Source organism: Physeter macrocephalus, chromosome 12, assembly GCF_002837175.3.
Source record: "Physeter macrocephalus isolate SW-GA chromosome 12, ASM283717v5, whole genome shotgun sequence".
Taxonomy (NCBI): Eukaryota; Metazoa; Chordata; class Mammalia; order Artiodactyla; family Physeteridae; genus Physeter; species Physeter macrocephalus.
The window spans coordinates 9,700,228-9,709,792 of record NC_041225.1 but is presented as its reverse complement, the minus strand read 5'-3'; the positions used below and the strand labels follow the sequence as shown (position 1 = coordinate 9,709,792).

The window sequence follows — 9,565 nt, the reverse complement described above, 5'->3', positions numbered from 1 at the left end:
ATATGATCATCTCAGTAGATGCAGAGAAAGCTTTTGACAAAATTCAACATCCACTTATGACAAAAACCCTCCAGAAAGTGGGCATAGACGGAACTTTCCTCAACATAATAAAGCCCATATATGACAAAACCACAGCCAACATCATCCTCAATGGTGAAAAACTGAAACCCTCCAGAAAGTTGGCATAGACGGAACTTTCCTCAACATAATAAAGGCCATATATGACAAAACCACAGCCAACATCGTCCTCAATGGTGAAAAACTGAAACCATTTCCACTAAGATCAGGAACAAGACAAGGTTGCCCACTCTCACCACTCTTATTCAACATAGTTTTGGAAGTTCTAGCCACAGCAATCAGAGAAGAAAAAGAAATAAAAGGAATCCAAATAGGAAAAGAAGAAGTAAAGCTGTCACTGTTTGCAGATGACATGATACTATACATAGAGAATACTAAAGATGCCACCAGAAAACTACTAGAGCTAATCAATGAATTTGGCAAAGTAGCAGGATACAAAATTAATGCACAGAAATCTCTGGCATTCTTATACACTAATGATGAAAAATCTGAGAGTGAAATTAAGAAAACACTCCCATTTACCATTGCAACAAAAAGAATAAAATATCTAGGAATAAACCTATCTAAGGAGACAAAAGACCTGTATGAAATGTAGTGCTTAAGTCACATTCTGCTTTAAAAGTTGTTACAAATACAGGTGAATTAAAAACAAACAAGCAAAATTCTATTCTATTTCATTAAAAGCTGCTGATTGAGGTCGATTAACTCGATTTCACACCCATGAATGGGTGGAGACGAAGTCTGAAAATACCCCCCCACAAATGTAGAAAGCAGCTAGGTGTACAATCCGAATGACACCAAGTCACAGAAAGCAGGAAAGGCCCAGCCAGAGTGTCCTCTTCCTGGCCCTGCTCTAACCAGGGCTCCACCCAAGAGCATGCAGCTACAGGTAAGAAGCTCTGCTCTCCATGGGTAGAACGTCACAGAAAGTCTTTTGTCCATTGCCATGAGAAAAGAAATTCCCTCAGGACCTCCTGTGTCATGAAGTAAACTGGGGTTTAAGAATCCAGTTAGGGGACTTCCCTGGTGGCACAGTGGCTAAGAATCCGCCTTCCAGTGCAGAGGACGTGGGTTCGATCCCTGGTCAGGGAACTAAGACCCCACATGCTGTGGGGCAACTAAGCCTGCGTGCTCTAGAGCCCGTGCGCCACAACTAGAGAAAAGCCTGAGCACCACAACGAAGATCCTGTGTGTTGCAACTAAGACCTGATGCAGCCAAATAAATAAATAAATAAATGGTCCACATTAAAAAAAAAAAAAGTAAAGAAACCAGTTTGGGGTTAACATAACTGGGCCAAGGATTTTTGGAGACCTCACTCTCTCCTGTAACTTCAGGGTTTGAATGGGGGCCTGGGACCCATTGCAGAGCTTTGCCCATTTTGGTCAAGGCCACAAGCCACACATGGAAGCTTCCTGTGCTTTTTGTAGCTTGAGCTGGGAGCATGGTAACTTGCTGTGGATTTTCTAGATGGTCAAGGCTGCTCAGATGGTATACTTAACCTTTCTGTGCCTCAGTTTCCTCATCAGTAAAATGGGATAATAGTAGTAAACACCCTGTCAGGTTGCAGTGTGAATTAAAGAGTTAATATACATTAAATACCAGCAACAGAGTCTGGCATGCAGCGAGCACTCAGTGAGTGGTAGTTGTTGCTAATATTACTGATTATTCCAGGCACCACGCCAGGGCTGCAGCTAAGCTGCCCCAGGTCTGCAGTCTTTTCTGGGCTTCTCGCCATTCTGTTGCAGCAGAGATCCTTCTAGACATGGTTACACTGAGGCTCAGCTCACAGTGTTCACTTACTCATTCTTCTCATAAAATAGAATGGGAAATTAGGGAAATAAACCATAATTATTACCCAGTTTCTTTTGTGCCCAAGGCCATTGTAAATGCTGTCCCCTTTGCCTGGAAAGCCCATCTCTCTGAGCTCCTCCCATGGCGAGCTTATCACGTAGGTCACAGCTTAAATGTTACTACCTGTAGCCATGCATCTACTTTAGCTACCCCCATCCCCTTATTGGCTATGTCAGCACTGGGCTTGTCCCTTCAAAGCCCCTCCTGCAAGTTCTCTTCCTCCCTTTCTGTCTCATTTCCTCTCTCTTTTCTCTGGCTATTATCTCTGTCCCCAGCTAGATCGTAAACTACTAAGGGCAAGAACCACATCTGTATTGTTTGCCATTGATTCCCAAACAACGTGTGTTGAATGAATGAACAGTTTCAAAAACATCCACTCTTGGAGTGATTCTGAGGAAATAAAGCATGTAGACTCAACAAACATCAATTTTTTTAAAATAAAAGTTTATATCATACCACTTAATCTAATTCTGACCTTATGTCTAAGTGGAAAATAATGTTTATGCCCTTTGGGGTGTTTTACTGGCTTCACATCACTGGTGCGAGGAGACACTCCCTGATGACACTGATGCTTTGAGTTTTCGGGGCCGCTAACAATCAAGATCCACTCGAGGCCTGAGAATCAGCAGTGTCAGAAAACAGAGCCTATCCCACTTAACACCAAAGGAATGTCTTCCAAATATTCGATCAATCACAGACTGCTCCCCATCCGAGAATGTATTGTTTAAGGAGAAAAGCAATTGGTTTGACCAGCTAGAAAAGTGCACTGACTGGGGTCTTTAGTGTGAGGCAGACACGGCCTGTATAGGATTCCAGATGTGATCTGAAGGTTGGAAACTAACTAAGAAAAGAAAAGTAAAAAGCAAACCTCTTCCAGCAAGATGGGTAAACCAAGTCGGATTGAATTTTCAAGTGTGCGTAAGAAATTACCATCCGTGAGTTTAATGACCTTTAAACCATTTTTGCTTTCTTTGTTTCTTATCCAGCGGTTTGCCTGTATGAGAAAGCACAAAGCAGGACATTTACTTTCGAGTCTGTAAAAAAGTGGAAGTTTTTAAAGTTTAGAAATTTTGGTCAATCTAGAAACAAGTTTGAAAGATAAGAAAAAGATAAAAATATACCACTCCCCCTGCAAATAAAAATACCTTTTAAATCTAATGTTTGGGATTCTTGCTTTTGTTCAAATTTGGGGCAAATGAAGAAAAGACCCATCTAGGAAAAAAACTCATGCTTAAGGTGTTCAAGCTTGTCTCCCTTGCTTTCAAATGGATTCCTTTTTCTAAACCCCATTTAGAACAATTGATCCATGGACTTAAGTTCAGATAATGGGATTCTGTAAATTCCAGGCAGGCTTGCCCTAAAATTCATCACACCCTTGACTTCATTCTCACTCCTTAGACCTCTTACGAACAAAGAACAAGGACAGGAATGAATTTCTACTCCCACAGAAAACAAATGGTCACCCCCCTAAAAAACCCCAATCAATATCAAGTGTGCAGACCCCTATGTTCATGGCAGCACTTCTCACAATAGCCAAAGCATGGAAACAACCTAAATGTCCATCGACAGATGAATGGATAAAGAAGATGTGATACATATATATGATGGAATATTACTCAGCCACAAAAAAAAACAAAATAATGCCATTTGAAGCAACATGTATGGACCTAGAGATTATCATACTAAGTGAAGTCAGTCAGAAAGAGAAAGACAAATACTATATTATATCACTTATATGTGGAATATAAAATATGACACAAATGAACTTATCTACGAAACAGAAACAGACTTGTGGTTGCCAAGGGGGAGGAGAGGTGGGGGAAGGAAGGACTGGGAGTTTGGGATTAGCAGATGCAAACTATTATATATAGAATGGATAAACAACAAGGTCCTACTGTATAGCACAAGGAACTATATACAATATCCTGTGATAAACCATAATGGGAAAGAATATGAAAAAGAATGTATATATATATATATGTGTATACACACACACACACATATGGATAACTGAATCACTTTACTGTACAGCAGAAATTAACACAACATTGTAAATCAACTACACGTCAATAAAAAAAATTTAAAAAAATCAAGTGTTTAGAGCACTTGGACTCTTCCCTTTTTACTTTCTGCCTCCACAAAATGAGGGACGTGGACTAGAAGACATCTCAACTCCCTTCTAGGTCTAAATCTCCAAGATTCTTACAAGTACGTTAAAGTCCACTTTTAGCATTTGTAATAGTGCAATATTAAGCAGAGTTAATAGGCTGCTCTTTACCTGAAGCTCTGGTTACACACCTGATCTTGGGGATCAATCATCAAAGGCCACCGTCTCCCCTGAGTGACCAGAATGCCATTTTCCGTTGATATCAGGTCACGGGGCAGCCCATCTGTGTTCCACTGCCGTATTTCGTAGGGATCGCCAAGAGTGTTAATGAGACTGAAGGCAGGATTGATTGGGATCTCTAGAGACTGACAGTCCTGGATCCAACACTCTATAAGCTGTAGGAGAAAAGCTTACTTGTATAGAGTCAGGAATACTCAGTAAACGAAGATACACACAACAAGTCCTACTTAGGCAGGAGATAGATGGGTCCCGGGGGCAAACGGTTTGAGTTTGTTCCTGTGGACCGATACTCTCAGATGGGAATGACAGGACAATTGAGAGAGGAGATTGGGCCCTGCCCAGACAGAAGATACATATTCCTCATTCTTGAAGTCAGGAGACCTCCCCGACTACACATGCACAGAAAGGCTCCTTGGAGGTCAAAAGGGGAGTGAGGTCAACTAATGCTCACTTACCCATAGGCCTCTTCGGTAGAATTCATCTTGGCTAAGAGATGCGGACGCACACATGGGAAATCCTGAGCTATACCAAATACATACTTTGAACCAGGCAAATCAAAATGATTGGCCAAAGGAAACCCGGAAGAAATGCCCCATAAAAGTGATTCAAGCTGCCATGGGGGCACGACTCTCTCTGATCCTGCCCGTGTGTCTATCCACATGTACTGTACTCTTTTTTTCCTCCTAATAAATACTTTACTTGTTTCACTCCTTTCTGTCTTTGTGGGAATTCTTTTTCTGCAAAGCCATAGGGCCAGGGCCTTGTCACTGGCCACTGGCCTAGGGGCAAGGATTCAGTGCTCTCACCACCGTGACCCGACCTCAATCGCTGGCTGGGAACGGAAACCCTGCTTCAAGCCGCTGCAGGCCGAGGCCACCTGAGATCACTACCAGACTCCACAGGCATCCTGATCAGAGCACAGGACACAAGAAGTGGACTAATAGGAGATCTGGGGGCTAGAACAACACCGTTAACCAGCTGTGCTGTGGCTTTGGGCACGTCACACGCCCTGTCTGGACCTCAGTTTTCCCGTGTAGAAAAGAAAGGGGTTGTCACAGTAGTCTACACCCACGGGTGTAGGGGGGAGAGTCTGGGAGCACGTGGAGAAGTTGGGAGTTATCACAATGACCATGGGTGCTACTGGCAATTAGTAGATGGGGCAGAGGGGTGTTAGCATGTCACCTCCTTCAACGAGTGGCACAGTCACACGTACTAGGGAACTGCCTGTCCCCCAAGAGCACCCCTGGCCCCACTGCCCGCTTGGCATCAGATGATCCCTGAGCTCCTATAGAATCTATATGAGTCCTATACCAACCAGGTTTTATAACTCAAGGACAGGGAAAAACATTTTTAGGAAGGCATTTCATAAAAGTGGTTTGCAAATATCTCCAAATAATTCAGTTTTCCTGCTCTTTCCCATCGTTGAGCCCTCACCAATTCAGAACACTTCATCCTGGTTCGATCCTAAGTCGGGAAGACTCCCTGTCTCTTTTTCTTCCCCCAGGTTCCTGTGTAAGCAAGCGATGAGTAACTTTCTAAGGTGGGAGAGGAAAAGGGGGATTGTGTTAAGGAAAGCCTAGGGGTAACCATCACTGACTTGGGGGCAGTTGAATGAATACCTAAGGTTCATGGAGAACCTCCCTCTAAACTTGGAAAAATGACACACACACACACACCCCGCCTCCCTCCGTTTCAGCTGCTTCTCACCCCTCCACACAGAAAGCACGTTTACCCACCAATTGCCTGTACTGGGCTGTGAAGGCCCCATAATAGGCCACACAAGCTGCTGCTATGAACACATTCCCGATGATATTCGATAGCTCCTCGTTGAATTTCTGGATGCTTTCTTCCCATCGGATTTGCTCGTCTCCTAATGCAGCCGTCAGCTTTCCAGCACGTACCAGACGCGCTTTGGTCAGGGTCATCGTCTTTGCTAGAAAATTTAAAGAAAACCGGGTTATGTTATTCAATATTTGCCTACAGTATAAGAAGTTTATTCACCTGTTTCTGCTTATAGCGGAATGAGCATTACTTAGCTAATGATGTCAATACATCTCTGGGAAACCTCACACCAATTCAGCACTAGTACCCATTACAGAGCCAAGTCCAAGTTTGCCTCTTCCATGCTGAGAGTTCCTTTTTGATACTCCTTTACTCTGGCTGAAGATAGCGCTCTCTTCCTGCCCCTGTGGTATTTATTTTCTGGATCAAATTCATGTGCTGCTCTGTGTTATAATGTAACATTTCCCCCCCAAAGCCTTATTCAGATATAGGAGGTGAATATATACAATATACTAATGTTATTTATGCTGGAAGGTTAAGGCCATCCATCTAATGCAAATATGCCCTACATACTGGATGGAGGCTGAGACCTGACTGCCAGAAAACTCTTTTTCCTTTTGAAAATCAGGCATTGCCTGACCAGCATAAATTTTATGAGTTACTTACCCAGACTTTCTCTCTCATTCACGCTTTTGTCATATTCATGTTGTAAGGCCTGTATTTGATCTTCCACTTTTTTTAGTAATGCTTGCTTTTCTCTCAGAGTAGCCATTGTAATATCAAGTTCAGCCTAATAAAATCAAGTAAATAAGAACAGGACCCCAAAGAAGGTCAAATTTGCCCATTTATAATAGGTTATTTTAAAAAAATAGGATTTATGTTCTCTTTCTCTTAAAAGAGTTTGTCCTAAAAGATTGTGATATGATATACAAAGTTAAAACAAATATAAGAGAGAATAAAATATAAAAGCAGAACCAGAACCAAACCAAAAAAAACAAAGCCCAACAAAATAAATCATAGAAGGATTAGAGAAACAGATGTACCAAGCATTTGAGGATGAATTAGTTACTAAAATGGACTATTAACTTTAAACGATGAAACAAATGAAATACTCATGCAATAGTGAAAACTATCTTTCCTAACTAGTTCTCTAGAGCAGGGGTCTGCAACTATGACCTGCAGGCCAAATCTAGCCCACTGCCTGTTTTTGTGTGGCTTGTGAGCTGAGAATGATTTTACAGTTTTAAATGGTTGGGGGAAAAAAATCAAAAGAAGAATAATATTTCATAACACATGATAATTGTATGAAATTTGGCTTCCAATGACCATAAATAAAGTTATATTGGAACACAGCTACACTTAACTCGTGTCTGAATTGTTGATGGCTGTTTTGGTGCTGCAACGGCAGAGTTGGGTAATCGCAACAGAGACCATACAGCCGGCAAAGCTGAAAATATTTACTGTCTGGATTTTTACAGAAAAAGTTTGCCAACCCCTGCTCTATAGCTGTGGTTCTTTTGGTAACCTGCTCCACTAAATGATCATTCTTTGTTCTGCTTGGGGCCTCACATCCAGTTGTGGGTTAAGCTGGTTTTTAGAATCTCATCAAGTGTGGGAGTATTTAGCAAATAGAAACATAGAGTATCAGACGCTAGAGCTAAAATAAAGTAAAAAATTACCATAGGCTTGACGATATGAATATACTAAGGACTTATTTTCCTTTTATGCTGGAAGAGGGCTGATTTCAGAGGTCATTTCTGAAAAAAACAATCTTTACTAGCTATTTTTTAAAACAAAAACTAATTTTCAAGAGCATGATTACTATCTATCTTGTGTAGGGTCTCAGTGGCACCACAAAGGGAGCTTGAATGATTGATGATCACGGCCTTTGATTCTACAAAATAGCACAACACAGACGACGTACCTGTGCAGTGCGGAGTTTCTGTCTCTTTGGTTCGACTTCTTTGACTACGCGAGAGTACAAATCCATCGCTCTTACCCACATGCACATGGATTTACATGCTTTGGATACTTTCTCTACTTTTTCAGGCACGAAATCAGGATTATTAATATACTTTTGAAGCTTTGCCAGGATTTGAGGCTTAACGTTTTCCTTATCATATTCTAAAAGTCTTCTCAGGAAGTTAGAGTCACCAAGAAGTTGCTTTGCTGTTGGCCAATCAGGCCTGAAAAATACACATGATAAGTTAATAGCACTGTAATGAGGGAATGTAAGAACAAAAGAAATGTATTCCTTTGAGGACATTAAGATATTATCCCACAGATTAAAAAAAAATCAGGAACTTCTCTGGTGGCTCAGTGGTTAAGAATCCATCTGCCAATGCAGGGGACACGGGTTCGAGCCCTGGTTCGGGAAGATCCCACATGCCATAGAGCAACTAAGCCCGTGTGCCACAACTACTGAGCCTGCGCTCTAGAGCCTGCGAGCCACAGCTACCGAGCCTGCGTGTCACAGCTACTGAAGCCCATGTGCCTAGAACCAGTGTTCTGCAACAAGAGAAGCCACCGCAGTGAGAAGCCCGTGTGGGGGCTCGCTGCAACTAGAGAAAAGACTGCGTGCAGCAATGAAGACCCAACGTGGCCAAAAATTAAAAAAAAAAAAAAAAAAAAAGAAATCAGACAATATGTCACTTAGGCATGATCAGATGGAATTCAGACAGAGTTATGTCAATTGTTTATGTTATTAGTCATGTAACGTTTAACTTGCTCTGAATTTTCCTATTATAAAGCAAATATAACACAATTTACTGAAAGCATTTTACTAGGCTTTAAGAGCACCATGAGCTACTACTTTTGTTTTCTAGGCATATATTTATGCAATTTTACTTTCACAGTGTGTATAGTTTGTTATTTAAAAAATACTTGCAATGATGTTTCTGCAAATGGTCTTATTTACTGGTTGAGCTGCAGTTACAAAAATTTATTTTGTTTGCATCTAACTGACTTTCAAAATTTGTAGAATGACATTTATATTAGTTATCCCTCCAAAATGAGGTTTGTTTTACTGCTACTATTACTATTATTAGTTCCAAGCAAGACAGAAAATTGAAGTTAATGTAAAGAAGCTACAAAGATGTGTTTTTAATGTTGTCCAATTATGTGTTACTTATAATAATTTTTAAAAATACTATTAAAGTACCGGTCCAGTTAAAAAAAAAAAAGATATCCCATAGATGGCTTCTAGACTTAGCGTGGTGATTGTTTCACAATGTGTGCAAATGTCATATTGCTATGTAGCACACCCGAAACTAACATAATATTGTACGTCAACTATATCTCTATAAAAATAAATTAATTAAAAATGTTATCCCCAAAAATGGGTAGTTTTTTTTTTTTTTTTTTTTTTTGCGGTACGCGGGCCTCTCACTGTTGTGGCCTCTCCCTTTGTGGAGCACAGGCTCTGGATGCACAGGCTCAGCGGCCATGGCTCACGGGCCTAGCCGCTCCGCGGCATGTGGGATATTCCCGGACCGGGGCACGAACCC

At 41.3% G+C, this 9,565-nt stretch overlaps 1 protein-coding gene across 1 annotated transcript in view; it reads right to left on the bottom strand.

Moving 5' to 3' along the window:
* The window catches only part of DNAH6 (dynein axonemal heavy chain 6), a 300,028-nt gene that overhangs the window by 86,440 nt on the left and 204,023 nt on the right, over positions 1–9,565 (bottom strand). The window contains exons 52-56 of the mRNA XM_024129964.2: positions 7,984–8,245; positions 6,726–6,849; positions 6,014–6,210; positions 4,229–4,432; positions 2,799–2,924 (exon numbers count right to left, since the gene is read on the bottom strand). Of these exons, the coding sequence (XP_023985732.1) occupies positions 2,799–2,924; positions 4,229–4,432; positions 6,014–6,210; positions 6,726–6,849; positions 7,984–8,245 (913 nt within the window). The remainder of the gene's footprint in view (positions 1–2,798; positions 2,925–4,228; positions 4,433–6,013; positions 6,211–6,725; positions 6,850–7,983; positions 8,246–9,565) is intronic.